Source organism: Trachypithecus francoisi, unplaced genomic scaffold (assembly GCF_009764315.1).
Source record: "Trachypithecus francoisi isolate TF-2019V2 unplaced genomic scaffold, Tfra_2.0 Lachesis_group15, whole genome shotgun sequence".
Lineage (NCBI taxonomy): Eukaryota > Metazoa > Chordata > Mammalia > Primates > Cercopithecidae > Trachypithecus > Trachypithecus francoisi.
This window is the reverse complement of record NW_022681460.1, coordinates 84,334,874-84,359,141: the sequence shown is the minus strand read 5'-3', so window position 1 is coordinate 84,359,141 and position 24,268 is coordinate 84,334,874. Positions and strand designations below refer to the sequence as shown.

The 24,268-nt window shown below is 38.5% G+C and overlaps 1 protein-coding gene and 1 pseudogene across 4 annotated transcripts in view; one reads left to right on the top strand and one right to left on the bottom strand.

The window, feature by feature from the left end:
* Nucleotides 1-2,521: 2,521 nt before the first annotated feature.
* The window catches only part of VNN1 (vanin 1), a 39,279-nt gene continuing 17,532 nt past the window's right edge, over nt 2,522-24,268 (bottom strand). For 3 of the 4 annotated variants that reach the window (XM_033235432.1, XM_033235434.1, XM_033235433.1), the window contains exons 4-8: nt 16,552-16,744; nt 15,272-15,563; nt 14,477-14,838; nt 6,019-6,189; nt 2,522-4,992 (exon numbers count right to left, since the gene is read on the bottom strand). In XM_033235432.1, coding sequence (XP_033091323.1) covers nt 4,810-4,992; nt 6,019-6,189; nt 14,477-14,838; nt 15,272-15,563; nt 16,552-16,744 — 1,201 coding nt within the window. In that variant the 3' untranslated portion in view covers nt 2,522-4,809. Of the gene's footprint in view, nt 4,993-6,018; nt 6,190-6,937; nt 7,087-14,476; nt 14,839-15,271; nt 15,564-16,551; nt 16,745-24,268 lie in introns of all 4 variants that reach the window. The other variant, XR_004442974.1, reaches the window with a different exon arrangement.
* On the top strand, nt 21,444-22,205 carry LOC117097517 (annotated as a pseudogene).

Here is a 24,268-nt window from a genome sequence, read left to right as displayed (position 1 = left end):
AAATAAATAAAATAAAGTAAATAACCAGATCTTGTGAGAACTCACTATCACCAAGAAGCACCAAGCTGTGAAAGCTGCATCCCCATGACCCAAATGCCTCCCACCAGGCCCCCACCTCCAGCGTTGGGTATTACAATTCAACATGAGATTTGAGTGGGGACAAATATACAAACTATATCAGTGTGCAGCTTTATTTCTGAGTTCTCTATTCTGTTCCATTGGTCTGTGTGTCCGTTTTTGTATCAGTACCGTGATGTTTTGGTTACTGTGGACTTACTGTAGTTTGAAGTTGGGTAACGTGATGCTGCTGCCTTTGTTGGTTTTTTGTTTTGTTTGTTTTGTTTTTTGCTTACGATTTTGCTTTGGCTCTGAGGGTTCTTTTCTGGTTCACATGAATTATAAAATAGTTTTTCTAATTCTGAGAAAAATAACCTTGGTAGTTTGGTAGGAATAGTGCTAATCTGTAGGTTATTTTGTTAAGATGATTAAAGATTTAAACATAAGACCTGGGAACTACAAGAATCTAGGTGGAAATGTAGGAAATGCCATTCTAGGCATCAGCCTTAGAAAAGAATTTATGGCTAAGACCTCATAAGCAATTGCAACAAAAAAGAAAAATGACAAGTGGAACCTAATTAAACTAACCAGCTTCTGCACAGCAAAAGAAACTATCAACAGAGTAAACAGGCAACCTACAGAATGAGAGACAATACCTGCAAACTGCATCTGACCAAAGATCTAATAAAAGTTAATATCCAGAATGTATAAGGAACTTGAATCAACAAAAAATAAAATAAAATAAAATAACTCCATGAAAAATGAGCAAAGGACATGAACAGATCCTTCTCAAAAGAAGACATGCAAGCAGTCAAGAAAGATATGAACAAATGCTCAACATCACTCATTATCAGAGAAATGCAAATCAAAACCACAATGAGATACCATCTCATACCAGTCAGAATAGCTATTATTTAAAAAGTCAAAAATAACAACTGCTGTTGGGGCTGTGGAGAAAAGGGAGCTCTGTACTGTTGGTGGGAATGTAAATTAGTTCAGCCACTGTGGAAAGCAGTTTGGAGATTTCTCAAGGAATTCAAAACAGAACTACCATCTGATCCAGCAACCGCATTACTAACTATATACCCAAAGGAGAAGAAATTGTTAAAAGACATGTGCGCTCATATGTTCATGACAGCACTATTCACAATAGCAAAGACATGGAATCAACATAGTTGCCCATCAATGATGGGTTAGATAAAGAAAATATAGTACATATACACCATAGAATACTACACAGCCATAAAAAAGAACAAAATCATGTATTTTGCAGCAACATGGATGCAGCTGGAGGTCATTATCCTAAGCAAGTTGAGGCAGGAACAGAAAACCAAATACTGCATATTCTCACTTTTAAAGGGAAGCTAAACATTTGGTATACATAAAGATGGCAACAACAGACACTGGGGGCTACTACAGCTGGGAAACAGCGAGAGGGATAGGGCTGAAAACTACCTATTGGGTGTTATGCTTATCACCTGGGTGACAGGATCATTTGTACACCAAACCTCGGCATTACCTAATATACCCATGTAACAAACCTGCACACGTACCCCCTGAATCTAAAATAACCCTTGAAGTTATTTTTTTAATAAAAAATAAAAATAAAATTGATACATTTGGAACACGCCCAGTACAACCACAGGACAGTGAAGCAGAGGAAATTCGAGGTATCAGCTTTCAGTATAAAATCAAAGTGATGTGTTTCAGAACAGCTTTTGATGTTGACTTGATTTTCCAGTTGACTTTTTTAGTATTCCTCTTGATATTCAGAACATTGTGATTAAGAGTCAGTTTCTTTCACTTTTGTTAGATACATATATATTTATATACTTTTGATATATATTGTATATAAAATAGATTATTAGGAAAAAGAATATTGGTTTCTTCAAAGAATCAATTAAGTAAAGAGGGTAATGTTTTTAAGACCCTTTTTCCTAGTGGTTGCACTTCATGAATTAATAATTCTGGAACTTTTGCTGTTTATTTTATGTTACTTTCGAATGTATGTTCCCCTCCAAAGTAAGCTTCAGAAAAATGAATGCAAAAGTCCCATGGGCTGAGCATGGTGGCTCACGCCTGTAATCCCAACACTTTGGGAGGCCTAGACAGGTGGATCACCTGAGATCGGATTTTGAGACCAGCCTGACCAACATGGAGAAACCCCATCTCTACTAAAAATACAAAATTAGCCAGGCATGGTGGAGCACGCCTATAATCCCAGCCTGTAATCCCAGCTACTTGGGAGGCTCGGGCAGGAGAATCACTTGAACCCAGGAGATGGAGGTTGCAGTGAGCTGAGATCGTGCCATTGCATTCCAGCCTAGGCAACAAGAGTGAAACTCTGTCTCAAAAAAAAAAAAAAAAAAGTCATTTGTGTATATTAAAAGGAGATGGTTTTGCCACAAACTGTAGTTAAGGCAAACAGTTAAATTTACTATTGACCAAAAGTAGAGACTATTACATTATTTAATTTAATTATGCAACATATAGAAAGTTTTTTAGTGTAGTACTTTTCTAATAGATGTGACTATTGGGAGTGTATTTTGAAATACATATCACATATAGCAAAAAGAAAAGGAAAACAATCCTATTTTTAAAATTACATTGCAATATATACATATGTAAATATAAATACATATATTCACTGTGATAGCATCCAAAATGGCCCCCATGAAGCCCCACCTCCTGACATTCTCAACTCTGTTTGTTCTCTCCACGTTGTGCCATTGTTGGTCCATGTGACCAATATCATGTGAAAGAAGAGATATCACTTCTGTGATTAGGTTTTCAAAGACTGTGGCTTACATCCAAGTTCCCTCATTCTTTCTCTCATGTGCTTTCTCTCTCAGTATCATTGCTCTAGGAGAAGCCAGATGACATTTTATGAAAGTTTTTCTAGCATCCTACAGAATGGAGGCCTGGCAACAACCGTGAGTGAACTGAGAAACAGATTTTCTCCAGCCCTATCCGAGCCTTGAGATGATGGCAGCCCTGGGGACAAGTTAACTACAACTTTACAAAGGCCCTGATTCAGAACAACTCCACTAAGCCAGTCCCGGATCCTGACCCTCAGAAACTCTATAAGGTAATAAATCTTTGTTGTTTTAAGATATTAGTTTGGGGGCAATTCATTACACCACAAGGGAGACCTACCATAGTTGTCAATGTTGAGCAGAAAAGAAACATTTAGAATTCTTTTGAAGTTTTTAATAATTCAAGCCTATCACCAACACATCAATATGTTTTCTGTTTTACATTGAAATTATATGAGAGTATGGAGACTTGCTCTGTGGATTTCTGTTTCTAAATACATTATGGGTTTTCTTATTTTCTATTAGGTCTTGAAAAAAAGCAAATATCAGTTAATGTCACCCAAAAGCACAAGGGATTTTACTCAAATATTTCTTGGATGATATAGTACTTTTTAGGAAAAACATCTGCCACAAAAATGTTTGTCTCAAAATGATGTTTTGCTGGCATAGATCACTGCTGCAAGTGCCTTGCTGTCCTGTGCAGAAGGACATGCTTTGCACAGTGCATGGCTGCTATTGGTGCTATGTAATTTTCCATCATCACAGTACTATGATATTAGTGCTCAGAGTCTATTAGTCACTTTGCGAGATGTTTTGGCTTAAATGATGTTCTTTGTTTCACTGAATTGTGTAATGTCAAGAGATTCTGCTGTTACTAAAATAGAACACATAATGCTAGATTAAATACCTAATTTCTTAAAATGGGACTCTCTGATTTTCTAATTCCAGAAGAATTCAATGATCTAATGGTTTCACTATCAATCCATCAGCAATCCTTCTCTAAGAGTATCTGTTGGAATCTTGGGAACCCAGACCGGCTGAATATTCTTACCAGGTAAGCCTTTTGTTGAAGCTTCAGATTATGGTAGAAAACAGTAGTGGTGGAGAGAGGAACAGGAATGGTCTTTGATTCGTTTGCCAGGGCTGCCTAACAAAGTACCATGAACTGGGTGACTTAAACAACAGAAATGTATTTCTCACAGTTTTGGAGGCTGGAAATCCAAGATCAAGTTGTTGGCAGGGTTGGTTTCTTCTGAGGGCCTCTCTCCTTAGCTTGTAAAGAGTTGTCTTTCCTTTGTGTCTTCATACGGTCTCCCTTTGTGCCTGTTGTGCCCTACTCACCTCTTCTTTTATGAACACCAGTCATATTGAATTAGGGTCCATCCTAATGACCTTATGTTACCTCTTTAAAGACCCTGTCTCCAAATACAATCACATTCTGAGGTACTTCAACATGTAAATTTTTGGGAGACATTATTCAAACCACAAGAGAATCAAAATTCATTGTTTAGGTAAAAAACTAAAAGAGCAAACAAATAAAATCTTTGGAAATTTTCAACAGAGCTGAATAAGTGATATGTATTGTAATAAAAGTGGTAACAAGAGCAGCCTTCTTGCAAGTAAATTTTATGATAGTTCTGATATGTTTTTTACCCGTAGTTTTTATTTCTTCTGCATAAAAGATTTGTAATATTTATTTGATATAATTAGCTCACTTCCAAGAAAGACCAATGTTCAAATACAGTTTTTTATAAAATCTACATTAACAGATAATTTATGAAGCTGATATTATCTGGTGTGTGTGTGTGTTTGTCTAAATAAAGAGAAACCAGTAATTCACTTATACTAGAGAACAATATTAACCCAGAACAGTCTTTCTTTTCTTATCCATCATTTTTTAAATTATCCCAAGTAAAAAACAGAAAATGTCAATATTCTACCAACTTAATGAGTATACAATAGGTGCTATAACTATTAGCATTATTCTTCTTGCTAGTGCTGTGAGCCCTGATGAAGCATTTGATGCCCGGTCTTTCTCATACAACCTCCCAAACAGAGTTACTGTTAAGACAGGTCCGGATGTTGGCTTCAGACTAAACAAGCGTCCATCAGTTGACACCTGATTAAAACAAAAAAGTAGGCAAAGGCTACATTCAAGTTATACAATCCCATAACTCACTTTAAAAATTTACTATAACACAATGAAGAAACAAAAATGCTGGCCAAATTGTGTTGTATTAGAAAAATTTGAAATGTTGCCGAGTATGAGAAAAATTGGAGCTATGAAACTGGCACTGATTCATTTATTATTGAGATGACTGTAATCAATATCTTCTACTTTACTTACTTTTGGAGGCGCCGTAAGAGTTAATAAACACAAACCAGTGGATTTGGCAGTATACAGAAGAGAAACCTAGTCCTCTCAGACAAAATAAATGCTCCCCACAATTGCTCCTCACAATGGCCTGAAGCAATTGACTAAGAGGGGTTTGAACTGAGCATCTGTCATCTCCTGTCTCTTGCTCACCACAACCACCTCATCATTCCATTGTCCTCCCTCACTCCAGCAGTGGTTTCTACCAGGAACAGGGAGTGAGAGGAGAACTTGCAGGAAGTCAGCAGAAGAATGTGGCTGGGCAGAGCACATGTGCAGCAAGGGATTATTTCTGAACTTTAAAAAGTTTTTGCTTTTTTGCCAACATCAGCCACTGTCGAATTCTCTCTTTTTCAGCTTTTCCTTGTCTCTTTTCCTGCTACCGTCACACAGAGCCTTGACTCACTCGATGAGAGGGACTCCTTTCAACTTCCCTAGGCCATCACTTCCCAGTGATCCTAATGGGCTCCAGTGGGATTGGTTCTGAAACTACTCTCGTTGAATCTTCTTTCTACTTGGAAGATCTTAAACTCTGTATAATCCCCAAAATAAGATATATATCTTTTTATTCTCAAGGACACACTAATTACTATGTTAAGAATTCCCAGTCAAGAAATGCAGCCTGCTCAATGTCCTTCATGATCCCCAAGGACAATCTAGCCCTTTACAAATGGAAATTTTTATGATATTTGTAAGCATTTGAGCAGGTTTTTATATCAAAAAGTGCTTCCTCTTACATGAAACTAATTGGCAATATTCAAAGATTCTTACCTGAAATTCTCCAGGTGCAAGCCGATTTTCACTCAGCAACACCTCAGGAAAGACATACTGGGTTCCGAAAGTGCCACTGAGGGAGAACATTTCAAACCTGGTAGAAGCTGTTTCAACTGAGTCACCGCAAGTGTTTAAATTAGTTGTTTTACACTTTAACAAGGTACAAATCTAGGGAAGTCATGAAAACCAGTAAGTCATAAGAAAGTCATGTGGGATTTGTTAATTTGCTTGATTTAATCATTTCATGGTGTATACACATATCAAAATATCACATCATACACTGTAAAGATATATAATTTTCATTCATTAATGACAATAAAGCTAGGGTAAATTTTAAAGATTAAAAAATAGAATAAAATAATTAAATAAAATGCTAGATGCTCTTAAAAAAAACATGAGAAAGTCAACTGAACTATTCTCTTGATCTAGAAAAATGCCTATGCCACTTTATTTGGTAAAATAATGTTACTTCTTCATTAGAGTCATCCAGCTTATTGCGGAATAATTAATACAACTAATAATAAAAATAAAGGACTTTAAGCCCCAGTGCCTCCTGCAATTCACTGTCAAAAAGATTAGCCACGTAAAAGCAATCAGATCCTTGGCCTATAGCCATGAACAACTATATCTTCAATATTCTCAAGTTACTAATGATTTTAATTATCAAGAATTTAAAATGTGTTTAAAGGTTTAATTTAGGCACCTGTGTAAATCGTATCTTATTGCCTGTTTCACACAGTAAAAGAGCTTCAGAGTTGCAATGAACCCCAGAGTTGACCTAGAGGCAACCCCTGTAATCTGGAAAAGTCATATCCTCTATATCTGTGCAAGAACTGAAAACCTTCTCCATTAAGTTTTTTTTCCACTATAGTATGTAGCTATTGAATATAAAATCTAAGTATGTGAGTCATCTCACCATGCAGATGAAAAGTTTCCAAAAGGAGATCCATATTCATTTAATGCCATCTGTACGGCATATTCCAAGTCACCTTCATTTCTTGCTTAACTAAAGCAGTAGCCACTAACTGGTCTCATTGTTTCCACTTTGCAGGTGGAAAGTAATCACTTCAGTGCAAGTATATTAAGATGGGATAGAAGTAACTTTCAGGTAAAGGTAGAATGAACACATGCTTCAATTTTATTTTCTACAATCCTTCAAAAAGAACACTAATTTTTTAGCCCACAAAGATTGGAAAATAGGAGGATAGACCACAGCACAGTTTTAAAAACTAGGATGTTGATAGAAAAAGTAGTAACTGATTTAGCAGACCTAAGAAAGCCAAGTCCTAAACTAACAGTAGAAAGAGCCGAGAATCAACCCTATCTACACTGCAAAGCACTCAAAGATTTCATCGCTGGGACCGCTCTGTACCTAGAGCTAGGAGTAAAGTTGTGGCAGTCAAAGGAAAAAAAAATGAGCAGAAAGTTGTGAAGGATGCCTTGGATACTAAGTCCTCCAAAAAATTGGGTAACTGATCCTCCCCTACTCCAGTAAATAACTGACAATGTTTCCAGAGGGGGTAAAGTGGATGTTCTTTAGATGAAAGTTTAAGAGACACAGTTGAAGGGGATTACCTGAATAAATAACACTGAATGTTGAAAACGTTCCCCCTCAACCCCCAACCACACCTTGCAAGGCCATTTTCCCCACTTGGCTCCCTAATGCTGCCAGCAGGGAGTTATCTTTCAGGAATAGGGTTGCCAGGTAAAACACAGGGCAAGACTCCCAGTTAAATTTGAAGTTCAGATGCGCAACAAATAATTTTTTAGTATAAGTATGTCTTAAATATTGAATGGGACATTCTTACACTTTAGAAAAACAAAAAAATGTTTATCTGGGCTACGAGCAGTGACTCCTGCCTGTAATCCCAGCACTTTGGGAGGCCGAGGCAGGTGGATCACTTGAGGTCAAGAGTTCGAGACCAGCCTGGCCAACATAGTGAAACGCCATCTGTACCAGACATACAAAAAATTAGCTGGGTGTGGTGGCATGCACCTCTAATCCCAGCTACTGGGGAGGTTGAGGCAGGAGAATTGTTTGAACCCAGAAGGCAGAGGTTGCAGTGAGTGGAGATCGTGCCATTGCACTCTAGCCTTGGCAACAGAGAGAGACTGTCTCAACCAAAAAAAAAGCTTATCTGAACTTCAAATTTACCTGGAGATCCTGTATTTTTATTTCCTAAACTAGACAACTGATTCAAGATGGAAATTAGAAGAATCTTGAAAACTGCAAGACATGACCATTTCAAGAGGAAGTCTCTAAAGACACTTACCTTAGATTTCCCCCCAGCAAAAGGTCCAGCTAGGTCATTCTATCATGAAGCTCAAAATTGACAAGTGTTACTCACATGCTCAGAATTTTCTATGAGTTTTTGGTAATCCCCAAGAGTTATCAGATATGTGAGAAAAACTTATTGCATGAAAAAGCAAATAAAAAAGCAGATAAAAGCAACTTAAAGGAAGCAGGGGGAAGGAGTTTCAATGAAAAGTTTTCTAAATAGCCTCAGAGGGAGAAGAAAAAATAATACATGCGCAAAACAACAAGTGTTGAAGAAAAAGTAAAACTCAGAAGACAAGAAAAAAGAGTTCTTGGAAATTATGAGCATGTTAACAAAAATAAAAGATTCAGTACAAGATTTGGAAGATCAAGAGGAGGAAATCTCTCAGAAAGTAGAGGGGAAAAATAAAGTAGTAAAAAATAGTAGAGAAAGTGTTGGAAAATTAGAGCACCAATGCAAGAGGCAAAAGATCCCAATAATAAGAGTTTCAGAAAAAGAGAAAAAGAAAATGGAAAGGAAGAAACTGCATGCATTCTGGGGAAGGTGCAGAATGAGGAATACGCATACAGAGAATCAAGAATCAGAAGAACTTCAGAATTCCCAATAGCAACATAAGATGTGAGGATATAATACATTCACAACCCTGAAGAAAAGTTATAACCACCTTTGAGTTCCATGCCCAGGGAAATACTTAACTAAATTTAAGAGGAAAGGCACTTTCAGACTGGTAAGTCTCAAAAATCTTGCATCCCAATCACTCTCTTTCCGGAAACTGTTAACAAGAAGAAAGAGGGCACAAGCCCAAAAGAAGGAAGACGGGGAACAGAAAACAGGAAATCCACACCGGGAAGTGGTAAAAAAAAATCTTTACCACGAGGACAAAGGGAGATTCCAGGATGACTCCTATCATGTACAAGGCATGGAGAGCAGCCAGTTCAGATTAGAGCAACGTAACTAGACAGCGTTGACTCCAACAGGAGAAAGGAGCAAATAAAGGTAGAAGGAGAAAAACAGAGAACCCAAAGCAAGGAAATAGCTAAGAGAGCATTCCTAGGATGACAGTAAAGGAAATCTCAATATGACAGCTGTGCAGAAGGACTAGAGGGAAACCAGTGCAGAGAAAGGTTATTATTTTTAGCTCGAGATAATCTTATGAAAATGATACTGTGGGAAAATTATTCTGAGATGCCGTTGGAAGATTTGGGGTTTTAACAAAAAGTCAAAGAAAATTAACTAAATTTTAAAAAATAAGGCAATTAATAACTTTAGGAAAAACAAAGAAAAAATATAAAAGCAATAAGTTTGTAATGACATTGATATAAACAAAATTATGCATATTCACTATAGAATGCTTAGAAAATCTGTGTGGCAAGATAGGGGTTTATTTCACTTTTACCTCTCTTTGTTTCTCTTCACTTGGATTGGAGGTGGCTTTTGGTGATAATCAAGATTTTTCAATCATAATATATCATCACAGTTAGACTATGAAAAATTATAAATACAATATTATACCAAAATTCCTTATCTTCAATACCAAAATCCAAAATCCTCTGAAAATAAAGGATTTTTGTAACCCACTGGCACATTGGCATTAAGACCTAACTTGAATTAACATAAGGCTATAACATTTTTATTCAAGCTATTTAAGATGAATAGTCCCATGTTTTCCAATAGATATATTAATATGCTTGATTCTGGGTATTTTCCCAGACTCTGCTGGTAATATCAAGTAATATGTATTATTATCTTGAAATAGAAAGATTCCAAAACATAACTGGTACCAATCGTTTAAATGGAATATCACCATCTAGCAAGATAAACAGAAAGCTTGGTTTTACTTGACAAAGCTAACCTACCTCACAACACTAAGAAAGAACTTCCCACAACTCTCTTTAGGTAGAGCTAAGACTCTGGGGGAGGCAAAAAGGTAGGAAAAGGTAGAGGAGGCAGGAAGGAAAAGGAGGGAAGAAGAGCTAAGAGATTACCCTCTTGTTTAGTGACCAACCTTTTTTAACTTAAAAATAATACATCACAATTTATACTTCAATTATAAAAATTTATATAGCAATATAATACCACAGGTATGTCACATATATAAGGCTACATGTGTTAATATACCATATAATATACCATATAATTCATTTAATGTCCACTTGTTGGACATTTTGTACCTGTGTTCATGATACTATTTTTCCCCCTTTCCTCCAGCACCTTGGAACACTGAGTAAGAGTATTGATTCCTCCTTTATTTTATTTTATTTTATTTTATTTTGAGACAGAGTCTCACTCTTTTGCCTAGGCTGGAGTGCAGTGGCACAATTTCAGCTCACTACAACCTCTATCTCCCAGGATCAAGCAATTCTCCTGCCTCGACCTCCCAAGTAGCTGGGATTGCAGGTGCCTGCCACCATGCCTGGCTAATTTTTGTATTTTTAGTAGAGACAGGGTTTCACCATGTTGGACAGGCTGGTCACGAACTCCTGATCTCAGGTGATCTGCCCGCCTTGACCTCCCAAAGTGCTGGGATTACAGGCCACCGCACCTGGCCCAATTCCTCTCATATTTTATATATTTTTTCTTTTGTAGCTCTTTCTCCTAGACCTACAAAGGCAATCAAGGCTCTCTCATTTGTTGAGAAACATAAACACACACACACACACACACACACACACATTTCTCCTGACCATGAGCCTCTGTTAAGCCCTTGTCTTGCCTCTCTTCTTCTTGTCTCAGATAAGACTTCTTGGGGAAAAAAATGCATTCACTCCCCTTTGACTTTTCAACCCAGTATAATCTGCCCATCATGCTATCATTATGAGCTCAGAAAATTCTTCCAAAATTATGCTAAAAAATACTAATAATGATCAACGTATTGCGTTAATACACCTCACGATTTCCTTCTTCCAAGAGTCTCTACTTCCTTGCATCTACCAGATGTTCTCTTTTTAAATTTTCTTTTATTTCTCAATTGTATTTGCAGGTTCTTGTCCTCTGTCTTTTTTTTTTTTTTTTTTTTTTTTGAGACGGAGTCTCTGACGCCCAGGCTGGAGTGCAGTGGCCGGATCTCAGCTCACTACAAGCTCCGCCTCCCGGGTTTACGCCATTCTCCTGCCTCAATCTCCCGAGTAGCTGGGACTACAGGCGCCCGCCACCTCGCCCAGCTAGTTTTTTGTATTTTTTAGTAGAGACGGGGTTTCACCATGTTAGCCAGGATGGTCTCGATCTCCTGACCTCGTGATCTGCCCGTCTCGGCCTCCCAAAGTGCTGGGATTACAGGCTTGAGCCACCGCACCCGGCCTCTTGTCCTCTGTCTTTTCCTGCCCCAAATACCGAAGCTCCCAAAGGTTCTACCTTGTCAATAGTTCTTTATTGTCAGTACAGTCTCCTTTTTAGTGTCATTCACTCTTGTGTGCTTACTCGCACACAAGAGTGAATGACTCTTGCTGATTCTCGAAACAGTATTTCTAATTCTAGTACCTCCGTTAAGCATCAAACCGAAGTATTCAACAGCCAACTGGCTGGGTCCAGCTGAATGTCTCATAACTACTTCAAAACCATCTTATCTATAACTGAACTCAGCCTCTACCCACTGTCAACCAGTCTGCTCCTCTCTTGCCTCCTGATCTGTCAGAGGCATCTCACCCACCCAGCCGTTCTTGCCAGAAACCTGCCACATTCTGGACAAGATCTTCATTCTGCTTTCCTGTTCCACATCAAATTAGCCACTTAGTTCCGTTTTCGAAATATTTCTAGACTCCATGCTCTGCTTTTATTCCGACAAACCCAGTCGTGGTCCAGACCCTTAATAAGACTATTTTAATAATCTAGTCTTTTGGGTCTTTGCTCCATCATCTACAGAGTAGTAAAAATGATATGCTCAAAGGCAGATCTGACCACATCATTCCCTCACTGGACCACTTCCACCAGCTGACCATCACCTGCAGAATAAAGGCTGAATCTTAAGTGTGCTAGGTAAGATCCTGCAGGACAGGATGTTGCCTCCAGGCTTATTTCCCACCAATCCCAGCTTCTCAAGCTATGCCTTAGTAGCACTGACCTGCTTGATTTTCCCTGCAGACCCTGCTCCTGCCTGCATCCACACCCTTGTTCATGCTCTTCACATCACAAAGAATCCCCTCCTCCTCTTTTTCACCTGGATAATAGCATCAGCTCCAGAAACTTCCCTGCATTCCCAAATTAATCTAAGTGGAGCTCTTTAGTACTCCTGTGGCAAAATGTGCATTCTACGGACTATCACATGCCAACCTATGCTGAAGTTATCTGTTCAAATGTCTTTGTCCATTACTAATTCCTCAAGAGGAGAATCTATGCTTATTTATCTTCATATCATTAACACTAAATAAATACCTGGCATATAGTAGGCCTTCACTTGCTAAAATGAACAAGTATTGATAGAGTAGTCATCATAGAGCAAACAAAATACTGTGCAGTTGGCATAATTTCAGCACTTAAGGGGTTCTCAGTCTCAAATAAGTATGTGAATACTGTGACATAATATGTCTTTGATAAAGCTAAGCATATGGTGTTCTGGGAGCACACAAAGGAGGTACTTAACTCAGCTAGGGAGGTAGGAGTAGCTCCTTGAGAAATATCCAGGCAGGCTCCTTGGTGAAGAAAACACCTGAAAAGTGCTATGAAAATGAGTAGGTGGGGCTCGCCATGGATAAAGGACCAAACAATCTGTGCACACACCTCGAGGTTCTGCAGGTGCTGGCAAATAGGAAATAGGAAAATATCTCAATATTGCAGAAGACCAGGATATATGTAAGTAGAAGTGAAATTAGAGGATAGAGAATAGGAAGGGACCACACATCTAGACTTCGTGTGTCTTTCATGTTAAGAAATTTGATTTGTCAATTAGAAGTCAGTGAAGAATTTTAAGCCAGACAGTATTATAATCAAAAACAGCTTTTTGTGATTTCTGTAACTACAGTGTAGGGAACTGACTGGATGGAGATGAGATTGTCAGACTGTCAGCAGGAAGCTCTGTTAAGTCAGATAAGATGAGGGCCAGACCAAGGAAGAGAAGAGTAGAATTAGAGGACCACGGAGGCCACTTGTGAGCGTGAGAGATTGGATCTTTGCAGCAACAAATCATTCCATTGAACAATCTTGGTGGTCAACTCCATTCATGTCCAGGATATACTTAGCGTATCAAACTCTTTATAAAGCAAGATAGGCATTTGTGAAAATATAGGGAAAATGGTTTGTTCAGGAGGAAATAAAACAGGTTTTCAATGAACTGTTATAATTATCTGTAATTTAAATATTTATTTTTAATACTGCTATTGTAAGTAAATGTTCTGCCTTTCCCCAGTCAGCTTAAAATTGAACTGACAGCCGGGCGCGGTGGCTCAAGCCTGTAATCCCAGCACTTTGGGAGGCCGAGACGGGCGGATCACGAGGTCAGGAGATTGAGACCATCCTGGCTAATACGGTGAAACCTCGTCTCTACTAAAAAATACAAAAAAACTAGCCGGGCGAGGTGGCGGGCGCCTGTATTCCCAGCTACTCGGGAGGCTGAGGCAGGAGAATGACGTAAAACCGGGCGGCGGAGCTAGCAGTGAGCTGAGATCCGGCCACTGCACTACAGCCTGGGTGACAGAGCGAGACTCCGTCTTAAAAAAAAAAAAAAAAAAAATTGAACTGACATCTAAGATTTCAAGATTCAGCAAATAGGCCAGGCATGGTGGCTCATCCCTGTAATCTCAACACTTTGGGAGGCTAAGGTGGGCGGATCGCCTGAGCTCAGGGAGTTCAAGACCGCCCTGGCCAATACAGTGAAACTCAGTCTCTACTAAAATACAAAAAAAAAAAAAAAAATTAACCAGGCATGGCGGCACTTGCCTGTAGTCCCAGCTACTTGGGAGGCGGAGGCATGAGAATTGTGTGCCACTGCACTCCAGCTTGGGCTACAGAGTGAGACTCTGTCGCAAAAAAAAAAAGAAAAAAAGATGCAGCAAATAAATTTAGCCTATATTTATAGGCTTTCCAGCTCAAGTTGAATTTCAGGTAAACAACAAAGTTTTAGGATGCATAAATCCCCAAAAGCGGGATATGCTTATACTAAAAAATCATTCATTATCTATCTAAAATGTATATTTAACTGAGTGTCTTTGTTTTATCCAGTAACTCTTCTGACATTAAAATATTACCTGTAGATAATAGCGCCCTTCCACAGTGTGCAGTCCATCAAATGCCCCTAGGGCATACACTTCATCTGCTAGGTTGTCAGACATCTTGTAGGTCAGATGACAGCAGAGATCTTTCTGACAAACTGTGTAATTTCCTGCAACTCCTGCGAGCTTCACGAAAGTGAATTCATCGAAAAAGACAGTGCCCTTAAATTCCTGGTTTCCTGACGAGAGCGGTTCTATACTGCTGGCATAGGAAGTCCAATTCACAACTACAGAGTGGGATGGGTGGGATTCCAGTTGTGAGAAGAGGAGTTTTCCCTCTTTTGTCTTCATATCGTAATGAAATGCTCTTGAAGAACTGGGTGCATAGATGCCACTTCCTGGAAGTAATAAGTTGAAAATATCATTTGAAATGGGAAAGTAAAAAGGGATTTCATGATTGTTATTACTGTTTTAAACTCATATTCACATTTTACTCCAAGTTATATGTTTTATTAATTTCAGTAAAACATGCTGATAAAGACAGAGAAGTGAGAGGAAATCAATTAAAGTATGACACCAAGAAGACAAGAAAGGAGAGATGTATGTAAGAAGTCATATATTTTGAAAAAAAAATCAAGATAAATAAAACCAAATAAATCTACAAAACAATTTAGACTGAGTTTGATTCTATAGCATATTAAAAACTAGATGTTCAAAAATTAAAAGCTGGAAAACATTGTATGTTTAAGGAGTATGCATTAGCTAGAAAAACATGTTTTTTTTTTCTTTTCTGATTACATCAGCCTGCATATCTTTAAGATCACACATTACCTGTCATTTTCTTTGAGGGGTAATGTATGTTGGATGCAAGAAAATTGACCCTCATGCCCATAGCCCAAGCTGAATGGAATTCAACAGCTGACAAATGTGGCAAAACATTCATCCAAGCTGTTGGGAATAGTATGGTGTCCACGTGGAAATCTTTCACCAAGGTAACAGCAGGATCGTGGAAGAGTATATCAAAGCATGTGAAAATGCCAAAACTTCCAAAGCTGGTATTGAAAGTCACGATCTCAGGCTCCTTGGGTACATTGAATTGCTCTTCACCCATGAAAAGGTTTTGCTGCAATAAACAGAAGATAAAGAGAAAAAAATTCTTGTAGGAAGTTGATCTGGACATCACAGTGTCGGAAAAAGTGCAACCTCACATCTTAGAGTCAATTTAATCTATGATCACTGTTTTCATGGGAAAAGAGTTTGCTTTAGAGAACCAGAGGCCATTCTGGCTAAACTGAGCCTTTGGTTCAGTCTCTACATTACAGATGTGTACATGGGTATCTTTATCTATAAAGACCCTTTGGAGTCTTATAAGACATGGAAGTAAAATAATTACTTCTATTTGCCAAGTATACTTCACTGTTTTCCTTGGCAAGGAACTTTGTTTGCTCCATTCTCCTCAAGACAGAGTTTATGTGGTAAGCAGTTTTTCATTCTAGCCTAGACCCATTGCCGGGGTATGTCTTTAAAAAGACAAAGTCCGGCCGGGCGCGGTGGCTCAAGCCTGTAATCCCAGCACTGTGGGAGGCCGAGACGGGCGAATCACGAGGTCAGGAGATCGAGACCATCCTGGCGAACACGGTGAAACCCCGTCTCTACTAAAAAATACAAAAAACTAGCCGGGCGAGGTGGCGGGCGCCTGTAGTCCCAGCTACTCGGGAGGCTGAGGCAGGAGAATGGCGGAGAAGCTCGGGAGGCGGAGCTTGCAGTGAGCTGAGATCCGGCCACTGCACTCCAGCCCGGGCGACAGAGCAAGACTCCGTCTCAAAAAAAAAAAAAAAGACAAAGTCCAAAAGGCAACATTGTGCAACATAATGCATGTAGTACTTTCTGACTCCTACACACTCCTAAAAACACACTCCTGTGTTCTTACATGCACATGGAACCCCTTAAGCCTCTTTATAGGAGCTTTCCACACTTTATCATTACTTTCTATGCTTTGCCTCTACTTGATTTCTAAAGTACGCTGATCATTATCAATAAAGTATTTTTCTCCTTGCCCGCTTTATTTCCTTAGATATTAACTAATTGGATTATTTGCAAATTAATTTTACCTTATGGTAGCGTGCTACCAGTTTTCCTTGAGAATCAAATACCACATCAGTGTTGTATTGGTAACGGCCATCAGGGGGACACTGAGGATCACTGGTATTGCATGGCTTCTTGTCCCCAATATTTGCCACAACGTAGATAGAGTTGTTCTTGGCCAAGCAGCTAAGTCTTTCTTGTACTGGGGTCTGGCCAAATCTGATATATGTTTATTGGAGAAAGAAAATCTTTGTAAATCAATCTTAGCTTTTATGAAAATCCTGAATGATAGTTGCCTAAACTTATTATTTGATATATGCAAAAATAAATTCTAAATAACAATAATTAGAAGAGAAGGATTAAGACAAGAAAGGAGTTCAGAGGAATCCCATACTTGAGTAAAATTGGTTGTAGCAGTCTACTGTAGGATAAGATACCAGATCACATACTTTTTCTTCATAGCATTTATCATAATCTATAATCATATTTCCACTTATGTGTCCATCTTATAATGTCTGCAGCATCCTGTGGATATCATGGGTCAATGACTTACATATCTTGTTTACTAAACTTATGTCTAACAGAAGAGAGGCATTAAAAAATATTTTGGGGTGGGTGTGGTTGCTCATGCCTATAATTCCAGCACTTTGGGAGTAGAAGGAGGAAGGATTGCTTGAGCCTAGGAGTTTGAGACCAGCCTGGGCAACAAAGGAAGACCATCTCTCTACAAAAAAATGAAAAAAAAAAAAAAATTGCCAGGCATAGTGGTGTGTGCCTGTAGTCGCAGATATTTGGGAGGCTGAGGTGGGAGGACTGCTTGAACTTGGGAGTTTGAGGCTACAGTAAGTTTCACTGCATTCCAACCTGGGCAACAGAGCAAAACCCTGAACCCTGTCTCAAAAAAAAAAAAAAAAAACTTTAGGGGGGCCAGGTGCGGTGGCTCATGCCTGTAATCCCAACACTTTGGGAGCCCAAGGTGGGTGGATCGCCTGAGGTCAGGAGTTCGAGAGCAGCCTGACCAACATGGAGAAACCCCGTCTCTACTAAAAATACAAAATTAGCTGGGCACGTGCCTATAATCCCAGCTACTCGAGAGCCTGAGGTAGAAGAATCTCTTGATCTTGGGAGGCGGAGGTTGTGGTGAGCAGAGATCATGCCATTGCACTCCATCCTAGGCAACAAGAGGGAGACTCCATCTCAAAAAAATTTAATTTAGAGGTAGGGGGATCCTAGGAAGATAGCAGAGCAGGGAATTTTTCTCCCCCACCTAGATAACAATTGCACGGTTGAAATCTGTCTGATATTGCTATTTTGGAGCTCTAGTGCTTGCAACTTCCAGAGGAATGCTTGGAACATAACTTACATTTAATTTCAGTTCATTTAAGCTCTTAGCTCAATAGTGGTTACCAATTCCTCATCCCCTGTCCCTGTGACAGGCTGCCGTGTCTGTGTTCCTAAAGCAGCTTTCAGGCAGCATATGGGAACAAGGTGGACAATAATGACCTTGTCTTTCAAATATATGAAATCTGTGTTCTGATCACTAATTGCTGCTTCTGATCATGGAAGTACAAACACAAAGGCAAGCAGCTATTGTGTATACACACACACACACACACACACACACACACACACACCATTTTTGCAGGCCCTCTCTCTGGCTGAAGTGGCTTCCAGGAGATTTAAAGATCTAGTACCTTATTTATTTATTTATTTTTCTCTTTTTCTCCTTTGGGTAGTGAGACATTTAAGGAAAAAGATACATAAAAGCAATTAAATATACAGGAAAATTTAGAAAGTTGCCATACATGCCCAGGGAAAGGCACAGGCTCATAAAAGGCCTAAGAAGACCTTAAATTTACATCTCAAGCTGATCCTCAACACAAACATCTTACAACAACAACAATAAAACAAACATAGCAAACCCAGAGAATCTGATTCCCAGAGTAACTATGTGATAAGATTCAAATGTCTAGTTATCAACCAGAAAAATCACAAATCATACAAAGAAACAGGAAAATATGACTCACTCAAAGGAGAGGGAAAATAAATCATCCCTGAAAAAGACCGCATGACAGACCTACTAAACACAGACTTCAAAACAATGGTTTTACAGATGCTGAAGAAAATAAAGGAAGATGTGAAGAAAATCAAAAACCAAAACAAAGTAGAAATATCAATACAAAGATAGAAAACCTAAAATAACTGGAGCTGAAAATTACAATAACTGAAATGAATATTTTATAGGAGGACTCAAAGACCAATTCAGGCATGTAGAAAAAAGAAACGGAAAACTGGAAGACAGGACAGTTGAAATTATTCAGTCTGCAGAACAACAACAAAAAACAGTAAAGAAAATTGAATAGAGCCTTAGGAACACCATCAAGTGTCCAACACATGCATTGTGGGAGTCTCAGAAGGAGAAGAGAGATTATTTGAAGAAATAATGGCAGAAAACTTCCCACATTTGGAGAAAGATATGAATAAAAAGATCCAAGAAGCTCGACAGACTCTGAGAGAATGAATTCAAAGAGACCCACACTAAGACACACTATAATCAAATTGTAGAAAGCCAAAGACAAAATGAGAATCTTGAAAGCAGCAAGACAGAAGTGACTCATACATACAAGGGATCCCCAATCAGATTATCAGCAGATTTCTCATCAGTAACTTTGGAGACCAGAAAGCATTGAGCTGATATATTTAAAGTACTGAAAGAACAAAAATATCTGACAATCAAGAATGCTATATCCAGCAGAACTGCCCTTCAAAAGTGAGGGAGAAATGAAGACATTACCAGATTTTAGAAGAAAGGAAAGAGAGAGGGGAGGGGAGGAGGGGGCGTGGTGGCTCCTAGCCACTTTGCAAGGCTGAGGCAGGTGGATCATGAGGTCAGGAGATCGAGACCACCCTGGCTAACATGGTAAAATCCCACCTCTACTAAAAATACAAAAAATTAGCCGGGTGTAGTGAAGGGTGCCTATAGTCCCACCTACTCGGTAGGCTGAGGCAGGAGAATGACCTAAGTGAACTTGGGAGGAGGAGCTTGCAGTGAGCCTAGCTGGAGCCACTGCACTCCAGCCTAGGTAACAGAGCGAGACTCTGTCTCAAAAAAAAAAAAAAGAAAAGAAAGAAAAGAAAGAAAGAAAGAAGGGAGGGAGGGAGGGAGGGAGGGAGGGAGAGAGGGACAAAGGAAGGAAGGATGGATATTGAGCATTGCACAAGAGGCTAAGATTTGTTCCAAATTTAGTAACAAATAGGTACTATTAAAACCTTTGAAGACAAAAACAACCTGGTCAAAATTTTATTCATAAAGATAAATAGAACACACAATATAGAATGTACCAGAACAATGAGAGACTAAATGCAAGGGACTCATTAGGAAGCTGTTGCCATAGTTCAAATAAGAGGTAACAAGGATTGGCTAGGGCATTACCAGCTAGTATGAAACTATGGAAATCCTGGAGCATTTGTTAATGTCTGATTTTTTTAACTCTTTTTCAAAGTTACCAATAATTGTCCCAGTAAAGCAATTAAAATACAATTTTGAAAATAATATATAACATGTTGCTATATTTATCCTCTATTGCAAAACTCTGAAATGGTAAATGGGTTACACCAGGTTATTGAAGCACAGCTGAGAAGGCTGAGATAACTGTTATATGAAGAAAAATTTGTTGTCATCAAATCTTGGTTATTAGATCTACAAACAAATTTGTATAATTAATATAAGGAAGACCATAGCAATCATCTATAAAATAGATCCTTGAAAAAGATCAGAAAAGGATATAATAATACATGTAGAAAAGTATTATTTAAATGTGTTTATGAGAAAGAACAACCATTCAATAGTTTAACCCACCTTTGTTTCAATTAACATCTGAAATGCATAGATATAAATTACAACACATTGAACCACTTGAAACATGTTTACTCCCAGTCTTTTTGGATCACCTGAAGTGGTGGAATAGGTAGGTTGGTGTTTTGGATTTCTGAAACAGTTCTGATGACAAACATATTTTCCTACTATCTCTATTAGTCTTCATGTATTCAAGCTACATTTCTCAGGTTGTTTGGCATATACATAAAATGCTCCAAAATTAGACCACATGTCCTGATTGAGGGATTAAAAATTCAGTTTGCTTATGTGTGCCTGAAATCTGCCTGTTGCTTCATCCGTGATATTTGCCAAGTCCTTAATCCATGCAGAGTTTTGTCCTGGGCACAGAAGGAAGAGGTGAAAGAGAATAATTGAAATGCATTCTCTAAGACTGCTTTCAAAGTGTTCAATCTCCAGGTATAACAAAAATCATCAATTATCAAAAAGACATTTACTAACCTAAAATCAGCACATGTTAAATATTCAACAAATGTTCATTAGGTTTTGACACAACACAAAGCACTATATTAGACATGTGAGCAATGGGGGAAGAATATTCCAGGCAGAGTTGTCCAAGCACACAATGTGTGAGATACAGAAATGTCAGATGTGGTTGCTATGCTTATAAAGCATTAGACTTACTGAAGAAACAATATGTGCACACAAAACTCTGAAATCACAGTATGAAATAATACGCAATCAAATATCAAAATGCTTTTTGAGCCCTTCAGCTCCAAGCTGACCCTGATGAGGGCAATATGATCTTGGTGGCTCTGCAGAGACATCCATCCAGGAAGGCTCCCGCTCCCTGGGTCTCTCTCTTTGCTTTGTTTCCTGGGGCTCTGAGATTGGGTTTCGTGAGGTGAGGTGAGGGCAGGCCCAAGAAGGGTGGTTACTACTGAGTCCCAGTCACTATCAAGATGATAGCGGTACCGACACCTGACTCAGAAATTGCTACACCAGCTGAATGCCCTGTTGGAACAGAAGTCTGGATGTCAGTTAAAGACCTGTGGTTTGAGACAATTGAGTTTGCACATGATAGACAATAGCCTCAGAATGACTGCAAGGCTACAGGACTTTGAAGTACAAGATGTTAGTCTAACTCAGTTATTTGGCTTTAACATAAAGGCATTTTCTCTGTAAATTTACTGGACAGATTCCTGTGTTAAATGAAGGTACAGCCCAAGCACCTTGGATGTGTTGGACTGAGCTGCTTCTATTTGGCTGTAAAATCAATAGAAGAGGAAAGGAATGTCTCATTAGCAACTGGTGTGTTCCAAATAAGTGAATATAGGTTCATGGTTTCAGATCGATGAGCATGGAAAAGATTGTATTGGAGAAGGTGTAATGTAAAGTGAAAGCTACTATTGCCTTTCAGTTTCTACAACTCCACTATGCACTCATTCAAGAGAACTTGCCATTTGAAAGGAGAAGTGACCTCAATTTTGACTGGAAGCCCAATTTAAGGCATGTCAAGATCAAAAGCTCTAAACTTTAGAGTCTAAATCAAAGCCTTCTGTGTTGATATTGTCTATAATCATATTGGAGATCCAAAAACAGAAGTATATAGAGTTAATAAAATGAGTAGAATGTCTTCAGAAACATTCCAAGATAAATGGTAGAGATGTGACCTTCTGGAAAGAGCTTGTGTCCAAGTATTTAACTGAATACTCATCAAACAAATTTTCCAAATCAAACATTCGGAAGTTGAAATGGATTGTTTCTGGGCATACTGCATTGCAACTGAAGCATAGTTACTGCAGAAAAATTCACCATCCAACAATTCCTGAAATGGTTCCCTAATTGGTAAATTTGATTCATTGTTATTCTCCATATAGAGAAAATTTTCCAATGCTATAATTTCTTTTGCAATTAAAATATTAATTATCTTCAGAATAAACAAAATGAAGTTGGAATCACAAAGGGGAAAATGACTTCACTGATTTTTCAGTTAATATTTGAAGAGATTTACTACATAGAAACTATACCACCTCAATAGTAAGGAACTATCCAATGTCTGATATGTAAGTTAGTCATTTCATGATCTTTTTAGCTTTGAAAACAGCATCCTTCTTAATAGCATGAATTTTGAAAGTAGCACCAAAATTATGTTTTTATTACACATCTTCCTGTATGTAGACCCACGCTCAGGCTCATTTTAAGTTACACAAGCCTGAGTAAGACAATAGGGACTAAAACTTTAAACCATATGTGAACAGATTTGAAACTATTCATGTGTAAGCAAAATGAATATAAATTTGAGTATTGTGCCTAAAGAAAAAGTAAGATATGGCAGATGGTCTCCACTTTGGGTTTCCGAAAAAACTGTCAGGGTGTTTTGACACTGTAGTTACATATCATTGCTATAGCAGTTAGATGACTGTAAAGTAGTTATATGCTTGGTCACTGCATATATGATATATACTTGTCATCTAAATTTTATTTTAAAAAAATTTGCAGGGGCATTGTCGGCCCCAACCCTCTCTCTGCCCCTCAGATGCCGAAAGGTGAAAGAGAGGGCCCTGACAAGGATGAGACAATGGCAGCAGGCTGGCCACATGCACAGCCACCACTACTCCTGGCCTGTGGCCACTCCTGGGACAGGAACTGCTGGGCCACCCACTGACAACCATCTTGGCTATCCCCACTGCTTCCCAAACCATGTTCCAGTCTGGGGTTGAGCCTGAGTGGGATGGGAAGAAGACAAGACCCCGCGCAGAACACCAGAGGCTGGATGGGTGTCTCCAACCATCTTGGAGATACCAAAAGAAAGCAATAAGCAGGGCACCCTGGGGATGAAACTCTGGGGAGGGTGGAGATGGAAAAGGCGGAATGGACATGCTACGAGTTCCCTCATACATCGCCATTCAAATTTCTTAACTCACAGTAATGATTTATCTTTTTCTACTCAAAACTAAATGTTGACATTCATATGATTATGAATCTTAGATATAAATACTTCACATTTAACAGTAATATTTAAGCAGGCTTCAAATAAGTTTGGGTTTTTTGTTGTTTCTTTAAATAAGGTTATAGTAACAACAAAAAGCCCTTCTCTGAAACCTTTCTCCATAACGCTGCTCTATAGACTCCATAATAGTATAATGGATTTAAACTATGAAGCCTCAAAACATCACAACTACATTAAGGTGATGGTCTCAAATGTAGGGAAACTGCCTAATTAATATTATGCTGTGGTGTAACCATGTGTAGATTTAAATTCATCTGTGAAACATTCAAATCAAAGCTAAAAGTATAAATATGAAATGCTAATGATGAGTCTGGAAAAGTACACTATGAAACTTCATTTCTAACATTGATCTAACTTTCTATATTGGATCAATATATTGTATTTAGGTGGTATTAAAAAATGATAACCTATTTAATTTAAATGTTAAATGTTAAATTATGAGGTCTACATCAAAACCAACATTTGACTAATGAACTCTTTAGGCATAATAAAGGTTAATATTCTAGGCAGTATAAATAGTTTCTTGGCACCCACAATGCAAGTAATACATAATTCAGAGATGTGCACTTTATTATACAGAAGGAACATACCTCACCATAATAAAGGCTATATATGGCATTTGTGTCACCACCCACAGCTAACATCCTATGGAATGGGGAAAAGCTGAAAGCCTTTGTTCTAAGAACTGTAACAAGACAAGGAAGCCCACCTTCACCACTTCTATTTGACATTGTACTGGAAGTCCTAGCCAGAGCAATCGGCAAGAGAAAGAAATAAAAGATGAGGAGGAAGCAGAGCAAGATGGCCAAATAGAACCTTCCAGTGATTGTCTTCCTGCAGGATCACCAAACTGAACAACTATCCACACAAGAAAGCACCTTCATAAGAATCAAAA